The sequence below is a fragment of the Crinia signifera genome, unplaced genomic scaffold, assembly GCF_055691185.1.
Source record: "Crinia signifera unplaced genomic scaffold, ASM5569118v1 HAP2_SCAFFOLD_83, whole genome shotgun sequence".
NCBI lineage: Eukaryota > Metazoa > Chordata > Amphibia > Anura > Myobatrachidae > Crinia > Crinia signifera.
In genome coordinates this window covers 138,661-155,722 of record NW_028142741.1, presented here as the reverse complement: position 1 = coordinate 155,722, position 17,062 = coordinate 138,661, and the positions used below count along the sequence as shown (strand labels likewise).

General features: G+C 46.5%; 1 protein-coding gene across 1 annotated transcript; it reads right to left on the bottom strand.

Annotated features, from left to right (window-relative positions):
• Window positions 1-257: 257 nt before the first annotated feature.
• On the bottom strand, window positions 258-7,883 carry LOC146056596 (3-hydroxyacyl-CoA dehydrogenase type-2-like). The gene is made up of 5 exons (XM_083168421.1): window positions 7,734-7,883; window positions 5,493-5,653; window positions 4,782-4,910; window positions 2,403-2,511; window positions 258-816 (listed from the first exon to the last, which is right to left on the bottom strand). The coding sequence occupies exons 1-5, from the start codon at window positions 7,789-7,791 to the stop codon at window positions 626-628; spliced, it is 648 nt and encodes a 215-aa protein (XP_083024547.1). The 5' UTR covers window positions 7,792-7,883; the 3' UTR covers window positions 258-625.
• Window positions 7,884-17,062: the final 9,179 nt, after the last annotated feature.

The window sequence follows — 17,062 nt, the reverse complement described above, 5'->3', positions numbered from 1 at the left end:
GCAGTGTTTGTATATTCTCCCCATACCTGTGTGGGTTTCCTCTGGGTACTCCAGTTTCCTACCACAATCCCTTAACCCTAGAACATCTGTATTTGTGCGTACATGTGGTAGGGAATATAGATGGTAAGCTCCACTGGGGCAAGGACTGATGTGATTGTTCAAATATTCTCTGTAAAAGCGCTGCCGAATATGTGTGCGCTATATAAGAAACTGTAAATAAAATTGTTAAAAAGAAAAAAAATGCATTTGTTATCCGATGTATTTCCATAGTTTATTTGTTTCCATTGGTGTTATGTATCACATGACGTTCCTTATGCATTTCCACCCACACCAAATGAACACTTGTTATGTTCAATGAGAAGAACAAAATGAATCAAAGAGCAGAAGCATCCGATAATCAGAAAACTAATTTTATCCTACAAACCGCATAAACAGAATTAGGTCAAAATCACAGTTCCAGAAAATCTTGCTGGCCTTCCACGTCTTCTAGAATAATCTAGTGATAGATTTCTGGGTACATTCCTGGCATCAATGCCACCATAGCCTTACAACTCCATGTGTAACCCAGTAGCGATGCTTTAAGACGTGGACGGAAGGTTTGGTGGTTCCCCGTAAGATTCTAACTTTAAGGCTGCATACGAAGGGCACCGTCCAGACGAATGACTTCTGCATTCAACATGGGGTTTTCTACAATGGTTTGTACCAGGTGGGCATACTCTTCAGGGTGGCCCAGTCGGCTGGGGAAAGGTACTTGCTTGGCCAGGAATTCTCTTGCCTTCTCAGGGAGCCCAAGGAGGAGAGGGGTTGCGAACAAGCCTGGAAAGACAGAATATTCGGTGACATTTTACAGTGTTCCGGAGCACAGAAAAAATCTTACACAAGAAAAAAAAAAATGTTTTCCAATGTTGGTCCCCAAGGCTCACTAGCGGTCTAGGTTTTTGCAATATTCATACTTGAGAACAGATTTTAAATAAAAAAAATTGAAGGTACTAAATAAGCCAACGGTGTTCAAGCAAAGTGCATACACACCAAGCGATTTCCCCCTGCCCAGTGATTTTTCCAGGGCGTGGACAGCTTTCCATAGTAGGAAGCTATGGAAAGCGGTCCACCCGGTCTCATCTGCTGGTAATACCAGCAGATGAGTGCCGGCAGCTGGCGATGATGCCAGAGCGCGCATCACCACTCTCCCGTACACACTAGGCCGCTTTGGAGGGGAAAGCGGCTGGTACAACAAACTGAGCTGCTTTAAACTCAAAATCACCCAGTGTGTATGGGGCTTTAGCGGGGGGACCAGACTCCATAACGCCTCACTGGGAACATTACAAGAAAAAAGGGTCATTATTAATAATTTAAACCTTTCCTAGAGTAAGAATAGCACAACAAGTCACTCATATCTAGTCTTGACTAAGGAGGAACAATTTTACAAGTGTACAACAGGGAGACAGCACACGGCACCAAGGTAAACTTGCAATGCTGCTCACAGTGAAAACTCAGTCACGGAGACAGCGGGGAGTGTCTGCAAAAACAAGGCGGTCTTATATGCATAAAAAAAACGGCACCATCACAACTCCCATGTGTATTCTTGAACAGCCATGAAGGCACAATGGGACCACTCGCACTCAGTTGCCGAGCATGTTGTGATGGCTTTGATGGACGTTTGTTCGCTTGTAGGCGGCTGCCTCACAGTTTGCTGCTGCTTTGTTAGCACTGCAAACGCATCTGAATCAGGCTTCCTCAGCTGTAACAGTCTCACAGAGAGCATCAGTCACAGACACAACATAGGCAGCCATTTTGTGTGGTAATGCATTCTATTTCACAAAAACTCTAATCAGAATTTATAGTTTGTAGTGAATTTCCTGGCTGCAATTGCATAAAGAGTAGCTTAAGAAATAAAATGGCTGCTGACTTTATGTAAACTACTTATATCTATATAATTGGGACCCTCTTTCTTTACTACAGGTGTCCCATATGAATAAGTTGAGGGGGGGGGGGGAGAATCACAAGGATGCCTGGCAAACGTAACTTTATTGCCAGCAATAAATGACCTCACTGAAGAATCCCCCAACTACTATCCATGTAGGGCTGGTCATAGATGTATGACTAGGCATCATTCCCAAGAACATTAGTGCTGGACACAAAATGGCTGCCTTCACTATGTGTAGGCATCAGGTAGTATAAACAAATGGTTCCCTAGTGCAAGGATGGGGAACCTTTGGCTCCCAGTTGTTGCTGAAGTAAACATCCCAGCATGCTCTGCTACAGTTTTGCTTTTTGACAATGCTAAATAGTTGCACGGCATGCTTGTATGTGTAGTTCAACAACAGTTGAAGGCCAAAGGTTCCCCTTCCCTGCCCTAGCAGGTCACATTTATGCAAGTAAAACAGATATAAAAAGGAAAGTACCAGGAGCGATGGTCACGACTCTGATGCCAAGTGGAGCCAGATCTCGAGCGATAGGGAGCGTCATTCCTACAATTCCCCCTTTGGAGGCAGAGTAGGCCGCCTGTCCAACCTGCAACAGTACACAATGTGACCAATACAGCAAAGCTCATGTGACACATTACAAATAACCAGAAGTAGGCAATTTCATATACATATAAAATAAACCATGCTGGGAAATCACACTACGCCAGAGAGGAGCACGGTGCCGTTGGACCTCAGGATCTCCACCTGCTTCCTTGTGCAATCACCAGTTACACATTTATCTTACATGTCCTTAGCTAAACACAAGAATTAGAGGGGGAGAGGGACAGATTACTGTGCTACCCAGAACTTAACAATTGTGTAGGAACAAAAACAGCAGCATGGACGATGTAATGGTTAGTATTACTGCCTCACAGCACTGGGAGTTGGTTCCCACGTTACATCTGCCCCACCTACAGCAGCATGGTTTTGTCCATTTGAGAAAAAAAAAAAAGTGCTTTGTTTGCTAAAGAGTCCAAAGGAGAAAACACAATACACACAGGGCCCAATTCCAGCTTGAATACATGGTCAATGTCCACAAGACTGAGCAATTAATGGTAGACTGTACATGCACCGCGGTAGAGTTGCGATGCCGCTCTCGATGAGAATTTCAGCGCAGTTATTGACAGGAAGGTATTGTTTAAGGTAGGAAACAGGGAATGTCGGCAAGCAGAAAGACGGGTCAATCCAGTTTCCATAATCAGATGAGATCATGTACATAGAGAAACACGCCTCCAGTGTCTCTATTGGCGCAACCACTCTTCATGATCAGACACTCATTTCGGAAGTCTATGGGCCTGATTCAAAGTTGATCGCTGTTGTGCGAATTTGCAATCCGTTTGATCATGGAATGATATTCATGTGCACAAATCGTAGTGCGCATGCGCGAGCCCAAATAGCAAACTGGATTGACAGGAAGCTGGCGTTTGGGGGGTGGTAACCAAACTTTTTTTTTTAACTGAGTGTCCAAAAAGAAAAATGCAGGCCTACCCAGGCGTTTTAAGGGAGGATGTGTGACGCCAGTGCGTGCTTCGGTCAGCCTGTCGCAGAGTGCGACGCCAGTGCGTGCTTCGGTCAGCCTGTCGCAGAACTGTAGAAGGGTCAGACTTACTCACATGTACACAGACTGGAACTCACAGATTTGCGCAGGTTTTCTGTCTGTCTCGGCGGCGGCTATCTAGTTGCAGTCATCTGCAACTTTGCAGATGAGCAACCAGGTCTGAATTAGGCCCTATGCTTTTGCGCCAAGGCTGAGTATATGTATGCAGTTGCCATGGCGCTGGTGGATGTGATGTGAGCGTTTGTCTCACTTCACTTGACATGATTAGCAAGTCCAAAGTCCACAAAAAATAAATACATTTGCAGCTGTGTACGCATGTGCACACAAATCACTATCACAATCTGCACAAGGAATAGTTTGCAGATGTAAAGGTTAAAGAGTCCGCATCTGTGTACGGGATACAGCCGCTAGGTTGGCACTATAAAGGTCAACATACATTAGGTCAACCACTAACGGTTGACAGGTCTTAGGTCTACACAAGCATTAGGTCGACAATGGGAGAGTCGACATGCGTTTTTCACATGGTTTTTATTTTTAGCCGACCTGACCATCCACTAGGGCGTGGAAGGAGAATACGATAGGATCCGAAGCACAGCGAGCCATGCGAAGGGACGCGGTACACTGATATGGGGTTCATGTCGACTTACAGCGAAATTCGGAACAAAACAAAAAAACGTGAAAAACTCATGTCGACTTAATGTATCAGTTGTATTGACTTTCCAACCCACGTCTACCTATTTCATGTGTTGCTCTTAAGTGGTCAAAACCTAAATATATGTCGACCCTATGACCCATACCCCTATGTACACAACCGAAAGCGATTACAAGCAACTGGAATCATAAGCATCGGTATCTCTCCTGATTTAAGGATGAATGGGCATCACTGGTTGGTAGTAAGGTGTCTGCACATAGTATAAGTGTCCCGTGACCATGTATACAAAGCTGCAGCCTGTTTAGAGGTTTCAGGAGGATCTCCCACATGAAGGAATGGGTTGGGGCAGATGCAGAGGAATGTAATGATGCCGCTATCACAAGCTGAAGGCTGCAGAGATGTCATGGTCGCTGAATGCAGGGGGATAGTCGCATGGATTTCTTCTAGCTGGAATTGCCACCGCTCTAGGTCAACTCAGAGACAGACCCTCCATTTACTGTAGGAGGAATGTATCCAACACACAAATACATATAGATGACGCAACACATCTTTCTCATACTCCAAAATTTTAGGTCATTACATAAAAAAAAATTAAAAAAAGCCTGACCTGTCCATCAAAGGCAGCGATGCTGGCAGTATTAATGATGACTCCTTTCTGTCCATCAACATCTGGCTCATTCTTCACCATCTCTGCTGTCGCTAGACGAATAACATTAAAAGTTCCGGCAATGTTCACCTAAGAATAGCAAATAACATAAAACAACAACTTTTATCGGGTCCGGTATGATATGCCGGCGGTCGGAATACCGACGCCGGAATCCCGACCGCCGCAATGCCAACAAGGGGGGGCTGTGGAACGACCCCCCTTGCGGGCACACCGTAGCACGGGCACACTATTTTATTCTCCCTCTATGGTTGTCGTGGACAAAGTGCCGGCATTTCGGCGGTCGGGATTCCGGCGTCGATATTTAGACCGCCGGCATATTGACCGCATCCCTTTTTATCTTACCACCAAAAACCAGTACTAATGTAATTTAATCGCTAAATTATCCAAGTTGATGTTTGATGCTGCAGCGTATATTGGCCTTGATGCAGACTGTATTCATTCCCAGGGGGACCTTGCGCATGTTAACCGCATACCATGTGCAGTGGTCCGATAATCGGCCACCCTGCGATCGGGTCTGAATCAGGCCCATTATTTGTTCACACTCAAAATGATTGAAAACTGTAGAAATTCTTCCAAAATACAGGTTTTAATACAATAGCTTATACAAACAGAGAAAATAGAAAATATAGTTCTAATATCGTTTAAACCTACATTTATGACCCTCTGGAAATCTTCCAAGCTGTGCGGCCTCTGTTTGCTTTTGTTGTAGGTTTTTATAGCTACGGCAATCCCAGCGCAGTTCACCACAATATTCACTCCTCCAAACTTGGAACCACCTCCAACGCATTTGTCACATCGGACTCTGAGGTCACCTACATTCAATTACCGGCAGAAAGCAAATCACACAACAGATTAATATTGACGCAAAAAAATAAAAAATATTAAAAATATTTATGTATAAAAAGAGGTTGCATGTTTTTATTTAAAAGTGGAAGCAGGCAAACTTTTTTTTGTTGAAGTCAAACATGGTCTTTTAAAAGATTTAATATGGCCACCAGCTTCACAAGTACACCTTAGGTGAGACATATCTATATTACAGATGAGCAGGTTTGGTTTCCTGGAACCAAACCCACCCGAACTCAGGACTTCCGGAGCAGATCCGAGTGCAGGCACGTTGTCCTTCCAGACTCGGAATTGGGAATGAAACAAAACATCATCTTAGTGGAGTCAGATCTCAGAGTTTGGGTCTATAAAGTTGTCTTCTGACTGATCCAGTCAATGTCTGCTATGTGAGACAATGGCCGTCTTAGGCAACCAGTGGCCCGTTAAAATGGGAACGGCTGCTGATTGGATGTGACAGACAGGAGTGTAGAGAGACAAGTTGGGGACCTGTCAAACTGTCTGAATGGTCATCGGCCACTGTAGCCCTGTAAATGTGCAGAACTGGATGGTCTGGGCTGCTCTGCCCTTTCTCAACCTGACCCTGTACCAGCATCTTGCAGAGAGAAAAAAGTGATTTTCCACTAAGGAGAGGTAAGCGGGATTATTTGGGCTGAAAAATAAAAATCAGACAGGCTCCTGTAGTGTTTAATTGGGACTTTCTCCTGAGGAAGCCGAGTCACCATAGCCCAGAGGATTTTGTCAGAAAGAATGAACCAAAATAAGGCCCATTGTTACATCATATTATGCGCTGTGAGCTGCTGGCCAGTCAGTCCCTCTGCCTGCAGGAATAGATGCGCCCAGCGTCGGGTAATACGGGGGACTACCAACTTCACCCCCCTGCCACTGCCGGCCCCGGAACGTCCCAAAAAAATGGGATGTTCACGCGATATATAGCATACAGTATATACACACTGCCAACACACACACATAGAGAATACATATACAGTGCTGAAACACATATTATTTATTTATTTACAGTTTCTTATATAGCGCAGCATATTCCGTTGCACTTTACATAAGTTTGGAAATAGGAATTCCTTCATGCAGTCCGGAGCCTCGCCTCCCAGACCGAGCCAGGGCCATGGCAATGGAGGTAGAGGCAGGCACGGCAGCAAAGGCTACAGATGGAGTGCGTGGTCAGGTGTGAAAGATTTTATAAGTGTGGGACAGAGCAGGATGTGAGAGGCTTCAGCAGCACAGGTAATTTACCACCACCCCACGATCACTCAACAGCAGCTTAAATATCACCCCCCCCCCCCCCCCCGCAACCATAGAAGAACAGCACTCCCAGTGTCCTCCCCTAGTAGAACTGCACTTCCAGTACCCCCCCCCCCAGCACAACAGCAGCACTTCCAGTGCCCCCTCCCCCCACTATAACAGCATCACTACCAATAACCCCCCCCCCAGTAGAACAGCAGCACTACCAGTACACCCCCCCCCTCGAGCAAAACAGCAGCACTTCCCATACACCCACCCCAGTAGAACAGAAGCACTTCCAGTAACCCCCCCCCCCCAGTAGAACAGCAGCACTTTCCATACACCCACCCCAGTAGAACAGCAGCACTTCCAGTACTCCCCTCCAGTAGAACAGCAGCACTTCCAGTCCCCCCCTCCAGTAGAACAGTAGCACATCCAGACCCCCCTCCAGTAGAACAGCTGCACTTCCAGTATCCCACCCCCCAGTAGAACAGTAGTACTTCCAGCACCCCCCCCCCCCGTAGAACAGCAGCACCTCCAGTACCCCCCTCCAGCAGAACAGCAGCACTTCCAGTACACCCACCCCCCCCCCCAATAGAACAGCAGCACTTCCAGTAAATCCTCCCCAAGTAGAAAAGCAGCACTTCCAGTCCAACGCCCCCCCCCCTCCAGAAGAACAGCAGTACTTCAGTAACCAAACCCCCCAGACCTGTTATTACATCTTATTTGTAGCATGATTGTGTACACAAAAGACCCCCACCCCCCTTCCGCATAGTAACCTGCTAGGAGTTAAATGTCCTCCCCTCTGCTTACCTCCCCATGAGCCTGATATTCTGGAAGCCTCTTTCATCCAAGGTACTGGGACCCACATCACTGCAGCAGCGGCAGGAGCAGACACTCTCTGACCCTACTTCCGCAGAAGCAGGGAGATGACCGGGAGCGGAGCTCAGTGTACTGTATGCAAGCAAGGATTACACAGTCGTTCCGGGTGTAGTTCCATCAGCTGCCAATAGGTGGCGATGGTGCAGCACAGAGCGGATGACGTCACTGCAGTGGAGCTACGAGTTACACAGAGATTCTCTTCTGGTTGGTTGGCACAGTGGCGCGTGTCTATTAGTCCAAGCTACGGGGAGCCACAGGTTGCAGGTTCGAGTCCCGAGACCCAGCACGTGGCAAGGGAGGGACACATTGAAACAACCTGATTTTTATTTTTATATATTGATAATATTATCTATATATTTATTTTCAGCAGGAAATATTCTGTATAGATAATATTATCTATATACCCGAGAAGAATAAGTGGGGGAAGGACAGAGGCTGGTGGTGGCATTTGTGTAATACAATTGTTTAACATATAAATAGTATTAATTATCATAAAACTGATTGTCACATAACTAATACACCAGATAAATAGTGTGATACAGATGGAGCGCCTCTCATTTTTGCTGCCGCTGCGCCAGCGCCAAAATCTGGCGAGAGGCACCCCATCTGACTGAGACGCGTGCGTCTCGCACGCGCGTCTCAGTTTCCCGTTGGCAGGGGGACGGGAACCCTGTCCGTCTCCACTTCAGAGAGACGGACAGGGTTAGGGGGGGGGGGGGGGTGGCGGGGACCCGGGGCGTCCGTCGGCAGGCGGCGGGGACACGGCAGCTGGCGGGGGATGGCGGATGGCGAATCTTCCGACGTCACCTACAAGAGCAAGGCCCACTCTATCTGTATAAAGAAGTGCGTAAAGAGAAAAGTGACCTGAAAATTGTCATTGTGTTATTATTATATTTTATTTGGTGTTATCCGGATTCCGTATACAGCCGCCATCTTTTACCTCCCTCAGTATTAGGGATGCCAATCCCGGGGCATTTTTTCAATCCCGGGATTCGGGATTGAAAAATGCTCAATCCCGGGATTCCCGGGATCCCGGGATTGGCTTCCCTAATAATAAAAAACACCCTGGCCGCCCGAGCGCTGGGTGGGTGGGCGTGTGTCAGGGACCGCTGGGTGGGTGGCAGGGACCGCTGGGTGGCAGGGACCGCTGGGTGGCAGGGACCGCTGGGTGGGCGGGCGGGTGGGTGGCAGGGACCGCTGGGTGGCAGGGACCGCTGGGTGGGCGGGCGGGTGGGTGGCAGGGACCGCTGGGTGGGCGGGTGGGTGGCAGGGACCGCTGGGTGGGTGGCAGGGACAGGGACCGCTGCCGCTGGGTCCCCGTGAGCGCTGGGTGGGCGGGCGGGTGGCCGGCCGTGAGTGCTGGGTGGGCGGGTGGCCGGCCGTCAGCGCTGGGTGGGCGGGCGGGTGGCCGGGAGCGCTGGGCGGGCGGGCAGCCGTGGACGTGCGGCTGTGCCCTGCGCAGCGTGACCTCGCAGCGTGACCTCGTCACGCTGCGCACTGCGGGGTATGGGAGAAGCCGGGCAGCGTCTGAGTGCTCAGACGCTGCCCGGCATTAAACTGCGCATGCGCAGTTTAATCCCGAAATCCCGGGATCGGAAATTCCAATCCCGGGATTGAAATCCCGGCGTTTTGGGGGCCAAATCCCGGGATCCCGCCGATCCCGGGATTGGCCACCCTACTCAGTATACAGTATCCGACTTCCTGTGTGTCTGCGCCATCTGTCTGTGTTACTGTGGTCTCCGTATACAGTCGCGATCTTGTACCTCACTCAGTATACAGTATCCGGTTTCCTGTGTGTCTGTGCCGTGTCTCTGCGTTATTGTGTTATCCGTATACAGTCGCCAATTGTCAGATTAAGGTCTAAATGGGCCTGGAGCTGAAAATGATCAAGGACCTATTATGCACAATAATAGGGGTGGTGGCCAGCACCTTATAATGTGGGTAGTGTGACCAATGTTCTGTTTCGGTGGTCTGCTCATGGGTGTGTTTCTATTTCTGTAAATACTTTCAACTTATTATATATGCCTGGAAAAGGCAGGGTGCTGGCATAGGAAAAATCCAGGGAGATATATTGGCGGGTGCCCCCAAAGGTGCTAAGATACTTGCGGGGTGAGGCGGCACTCCAGTGATAAAAAAAAAATACTGAAAGATGAAACTTGGTAGACAACATTTCAGCACCTTTTATGTGGTCACCTAAGTTTACCACACCATATACCCCTTATACAAATCATGCAACACAATAGTTACCCCCTTATACTGTATTTGCCTCTTACACATTATGCCACATGTAATGAGCCAAAATTCCCACCGACTGAGCCAAAATTCACACTATGGAACACGGATTGAGTCAAAATTCACACTATGCCACACAGATTAAGGCAGAATTCACATTTTGCCACATGGATTGAGCCAAAATACACACTATACCAAAAAGATTGAGCAATAAAGCACAATATGCTTCATAAACAGGGGCATTGCGCATTAAAAATGTACACCATAATGCCTATTACATGTTTCGCCACACTACGTATTATGCCTAACACCATAATGCCTATTAAAATTATGCTACATAAGTGCTGTTTACCTACATGCTCATTGCCAGGGGTTCCCTGTGGGATTACATGCTCATTGCCAAGGGGGGAATACATGCTCGCGGTAACTGGGGGACAGCCGCCGCTGGCAGAAAGGACAGCCATTGACAGCCGGGGGCTGCCCGGCTGTATTCAGAGCACTGCAGGTCCCGGCTATTTGAAATAATACCCCTTTCACACCAGAAGATGCAGGGATTTACCTGGGAATATGGTCCCAGGATCATGCAGGGACATTCCCGGGCTGGCCCCTTTTACATCAGCCTAGTACCTGCATTTTCTGGTGTGAGGGGGAGAGAACACCCCCCCCCCCCTTAAACAACCAGCTATATCTTCAGAACCAACTGACCCATTTATATGTAGGCTTTGAATTATTTTGGTCCTGTGAAACTGGGCTGTTTGGTTACAGAGAAATCTGTCCTCAAACAACATGAACAGCCATGAAATTACATTTCAGAAATGATAAAAATCACTTTACCCGCAATATCTCTAGAATGAACTCATATGGACCAGCCTGGTATCAGACTGAAGGCCCAGCGATTTGGGTTTGACTGAGTTCTACCAGTAATGCCAGGCAGGAAATGGCAGCCATTGGAACCTGGTCCTATGTTGTCCTATGGGGAAAACGTTCCAGCTTTGCTTGGCGGTATCTCCGGTTCCCGAGGGGCTAGTTAATCTGGCCCTGCACGGCCTCATTCCCGGCATTCAGGGGAAACAAAGGATGGTGCCCTCCTCTTACTAGTGACCCCAACCTCTGGTGTCTTTCCTTCTCTTTTTGATTGGACATTCGGTAATCACCTATACCCCTTTCACACTGCAACTAAATCCCACATTGATTTTGTTCACTTTATTTTTCACGATTTTTTATTTGATTTTTTATTTAGTTTGTTAGCGCTGTGAACTGTTTCTGGATCTTAAAAACCTATTTTTCCATTTGTAAATCCCAGGTTGTTGCCGGGTTGACGGGTCAAGGTGCAGTGTGATAACATCAAACTGAATAACCCGGGTCGACCAATTTGACAATTTGACCCTGGCCATCAGAAAGCAGAGGCGTAACTATATATATATATATATATATATATATATATATATATATATATATATATATATATATATATGCGTAGGCCCCATAGCAAAAGTTTGTAAGGGCCCCCTATTTAGCAACTGATGGTAATAAATGTATGTAAAACATTACTTAGACAGTAAAGATGGGCCCCATAGCAGCTGCACCCCCTGCACCTATGGCAGTTATGCCCTTGTCAGAAGGGTTAAACCCGGGTTGCCTTGTATATAATGGGCGACCTGGGTTTATTGTGAAAGGGTTCAATGTCTATATGTGATGGTCTGCTATACATACAGTTTTTACTTTATTTTTATGAGCTTAAATCTCCACGTGGCATGGTTAATTAACCCATGTGTCTCTCTCATAGTGGCTTACAGCCATTTTCCCACCTGAGCAAGTTGTGGGAAATTCCACTATCCGCACCAGCTTCTTGCACAACAATGAGGATTCTTACACCATCTACCAACTATCTGCAATCTTTGCGAGGACATCTTGCTAAGCAGCACAAAATGGATTACGGTGGTGATTCTGGTTTGTTTGCAAAAGCAAACTCCTTCTTTAATGCACAAAACCATGCTGCACTGCAGGTGGGGCAGATGTAACATGTGTACAGAGAGTTATATTTGGGTGGGGTGTGTTCAAACAGAAATCTAAATTCCAGTGTAAGAATAAAGCAGCCAGTATTTACCCTGCACAGAAACAAAATAACTCCCCCCAAATGTAACTCTCTCTGCACATGTTACATCTGCCCCACCTGCAGAAGGAGTTTGCTTTTGCAAACCAACCAGAATCACCCCCTATATACACTGATTGGGTAACGTTGTCCTCCTGCTGGGGATTTTACCAGAAATTATTTGTGATAGCACGGATGCACTTTCTTCCACACCAAAGCACTGTTTGTGGTTGATCCCCTAGCGATGGAAAGTTGCTTGGTGTTTGAGCAGCACTGCTATACAATCACATCTGTGTTATTGATGTCCCTTTGGGGGTTATTTTGGTTCACTCTTTCTGACAAATTCCTTCTTAGATGGACAAACCCATGTGCACTGCAGGTGGGGCAGATGTAACTTGTGCAGAGAGAATTAGATTTGGGTGGGGTTTTACTACAAAGGGAGATCTATATTGCAGCGTAAAAATAAAGCAGTCAGTATTTTCCCTGCACAGAAACAAAATAACTCACCCGAATCTAATTCTCTCTGCACATTTTACATCTGCCCCCCTGCAGTGCACATGGTTTTGTCCATCTAAGAAGGAATTTTGTCAGAAAGATTGAACCAAAATAACCCCCTTTGTTTGAATACCAAAGGAGTTGAGAACCATTTAAGATTAACCTATGTGAATTTCTGTATGGTTTTTCAAATACGAGATGAATGTCATTTTATGAATACTTATTAGCTTTCTGTTTTATCTAGCTGCATGGTTATATTTTATATTTGTCAGTGGACCTGAAGCGATGTTCGCTTTGGTTTATTGTTTACATCCATGCGATGTAATCAATAATCATATAGCAAATTCGGCCGATATCATCACAGTACATGGGGACATGGGCCCCTTAAACCCCATATACACTAAACAACCTTTTAAAAGATATTACTCAGAAGAATAAAATATCTAGTGTGTACACCCAATATCATTAACCATGCGCACTTCCCACGCATCGTTAACGTTAATCACCCAGCTCGTCGTCAGAACATGCAGGTCAATTTTGGCTATGAAGCTAACAACCTGCATGTTCAACGTCCGCGTGTGATGTCACAAAATGATATCGGTAACTAGTTAACTATGGGGCAGATGTATTAAGCCCGGAGAACAGATATACTGGAGATAAACTGGAGATAACGCAACGGCCAATCATCTCCCAACTGTCATTTTCAAACACAGTTAATTGGCTGGTGCTTTATTTCCTTTCACTCTACCTCCAGTTTATCTCTTCTCCAGACTTAATACATCGGGTGTGGTACAGGGCTCTGACAGTCGGGATCATGACAGTCATTAGCCCAATGTCGGGATCCCGACTGGCCGTACCCAGACAGCATGGCAAGCGCAACAAAGCCCCTTGCGGGCTCGCTGCGGGCACAGTGGCTCGCGTGGACCCCCACGAGGGAAAATAGCCGACGGCCGTCGGGAACCCGGCTGTCGGTGTTTTGACAGTTGGGATCCCGACGTCGGATAAAAAATGCCTGTCGGGGACCCCGTCCGGCACCCGATACATCTGCCCCTATATCGGCTGTGTCCCTAGTGGTCTAGATGCTGTAGTCCTTGTTATTGAGGGCTCAGGAACAAATGCAGGGCACTCTCCAAGGTCCTGAATCAGGCCTGTATTGTTTATACCAGCAAATGAGTCAGTACCGTGGTGCGTCCCATTAGCATATGGGAGCGTCCAGCGTTTCATGGGCATTCTCATGCTAATGGGCCGATCACGTGGGGGCGGGCAGCTAATATCACCAGATGTCAGCAGCCCGCCCACTGCCTTCTGAACATGCACGCATATGTAAGGTTGCTCAGAGCAACCTTAGATATGCGTGCATGTTCCACCTCATTCGATGGTCACTGACCATCGAATGATTTGGGTATTACCTCACAGGCTGCAAATGAATGTTTATGTAAAACGTCCATTCGCAGCCAGTGCAAACTAATGTGCCTTGCAAATGGTGGGCCAGCATACCACCATTCTCAAGGCAGGGTTTAGTTGACTAGCAAGGGTGCGAATTTGCATCTGATGGAATCAACCAGAATACCCCCTATGTGTGGTGACATGATCGTTGGTGTGTGCTCAACCAGGGCTGTATCAGGGAAGAGCCCAGCACTGGCTGGGCCAAGGTAGCTGCACTGTGGGTAATGGTCCTGGCAGCAGCCTGCAGCGCAGCCTCTGAAGTTTTTGGCAACTGGAGCTCATGCTCCACCAGTATCGCCCCTTGCCACTCCCCTGCATGCTGTGCTGGATATAAGGCTACATGGGCCTACAGTGATTACTATATACCACAATGTCTCCTTGAATAATAATAGAAAAATGTTGTGAAGAAAGTAGAAATACAATTTTGTACACTTTTGACTTATTAACAACCATGTGACCAGCTGGATGTGTGTCATCATCATACCATCATGATGGGCCTATTGTCTTGTAGGGGACTGGAGGTGTAGCTCTATCCAGTCACATTACCAAGTATCGGTACTCTTCCTCTGGACTGAATGAGGGAAGGGTTGTAGCCTGCGATCTTTTACAATTGTGGAGAAAACACATAAATGCCATGCAGCAGGGCATCGGCTGTGACCGCTTCAGAGGAGCCTGCCACCAGAAATTGGGGAACCTGGGATAGACAATTTAGGCAGGGTCCCCGCCACCATCTTATTGCAGTTGGAGCATCAAATGTCAGCCAGGCAGAGACAGCATTGGTGGCATTTTACATATGGAACCAGTCGTGAGCCAAGAGGAGGCCGCAGACCAATAGCCATTCAAGAGCGGCCATTGTGGCTGCTGGTCTGGAAGTTCTGGCAGTACAGTAGCCCCTGAGGGCCTGCCATTACCTGTTGGAAACTAACCTTCCAGCAGCTGCCAGGCTCTGCCCACCTCTTATCTAATGTCTAGGGCACATTTGTAGATATATTTTTAATGACCAAATTATGTACACTATAGATATTTAACCGTATTCATTTTATTGACAAATATGAAAAATGTACATAAAATTATACTAAATAAAGATTAAATAGCTTTAATATAATTCATTCCCCCCCAACTGTCTCGCTTATCGCAGGACCGTCCAGCATCTATTTAGAGAGGCAGAGGGGCTGGGGGCATGACCAGCATGACAGTGCTGGCCATGCACTCGTAGTGATGTAAAATGTGGATCCCCCTATGGCATAGGCCCACACCCATTTTCCTGAGCCGTGTGATTTCTACATTGAAAATGTTTGGAGGTATGCTTGGTTTAATTAAACAAATATCAGCATATTTGGAAAAATATTAGCCCATTAGGTTTTTGTTTTTAAAGTGATTTTTTGGAGATTATAGTATTGCCTTGTAATAATCAGGGGGGGGGGGAGAGTAATGGTTGGCGTAATGGGCAGTGGGGGGGGAATACAATCATGGAACCATGACAGCTGAAGCCTCAAAAAGTATGGTGGTCACTACCATAAAAGTATAATACATTCAGCCTTTATGCGCATACACGCCATCGGTCCAGTACGCTATTTGTGTACTGAACTGGTGTCCCATCTGATGTCTGTTGCAGACCAGACCATCATGCTCTCATCTTTCAATGGGATGCCAACAGTCAGAAGACCGATGCCAGAATTCCAACATCAATTAGGATGCCGGCATTTCAATCCCGTCTGCCCACATTCTGAGAGTATGTGGGCAGTTTAGTGTGCAGCCAGGAGGACGGGGTGTGTTTGGGCACTTACAGCTATGATTTGTCAACCAGCTAGCACCCTGTAGTCCAGCGCATCAGATGTATGGCAATGTGAATGCATTGCGATAAATTGCATGTGACAATAGCACATCAACTACAAAATTGCATTAAAGAACTTCCAAGAAGCTGCCGGGGGAGTTCAAGGGAAATCACATGCGACTTGAGCCGTAGATATGGTACACAAGTATATGGGGCCTTTATAGAAGGGAGGGGTCAGGTCCCCATACTATAGGATTATTGACATGCAATTTGGGCTCTTTGCATGCGATTGCAGCGATCAAACGCATGAAAAGCATCCAAATTGAATGTGATTGACAGCAGTCGTCCCTGCTGCAGAAGCAATCTGTGGGATCGCATGCGATAAATCCCATGCAAAAGGACCGCACCGGCAGGCAAAAGGACCGCACTGCATGAGACAGAGACAGCTTACACAGAGCTGGCCATGCTCCTGTAGTGACGGTATCCCTGTAAGGCCGTGCCCCCTGTGACATAGGGCACACCCCTTTTTCAGCCATGCGAGCATCCAGACTTCTAAAATCAAAATGTTGGGAGGTATGCTTTCACTATAAATTTTTCATAATAAAAAAAAAAAGGGCTTTCTTGAAAATGGTTTTCTACTTTATAAACAATACAGCCTATAATAAAAACAGTATATTCTTGAATTACTGTAGATACGTTTATATTTTCTTGTTCTAATGCTACCTTAGTGAATTTGGCCCAATTTTGATTACAAAGCATTGCTAGGCATTAGCGGCACCTAGTGGTCACCTGCAGACTTGTTTCTACACTAAAGGGAAAGCCTTGTTCTTATTCCTTACTAGTGAGCCACCCTTCTGCTTTGCACAGGTACATTATTTCTAGTAACAGTGATGTTTTTACATAAAAAAAAAAAAAATTAGTGCCTTATAATATATTTCTTTAAATCGACCACATTTGTAATTTTTCCTCTGGACATGAATACAAAAAGATATATATATATATTTTTATGTAACACGGGAAAGGGCCACAAGAAGTTGTCCTGGGAAGAACATTGCCCACTTAGATCAACGCCAGCTACATTAGGTGTTTGATCTTGTGCTTTATTTATGGTCATGGCAAAGCAAACGTATCAGGAACTGGACTTGTTTAAAATTAAACGGTAAATTTGAGGGAATCATTGGTATTCTGGGTATTAGAACATTTCTCCAGTTCCATAGTCAG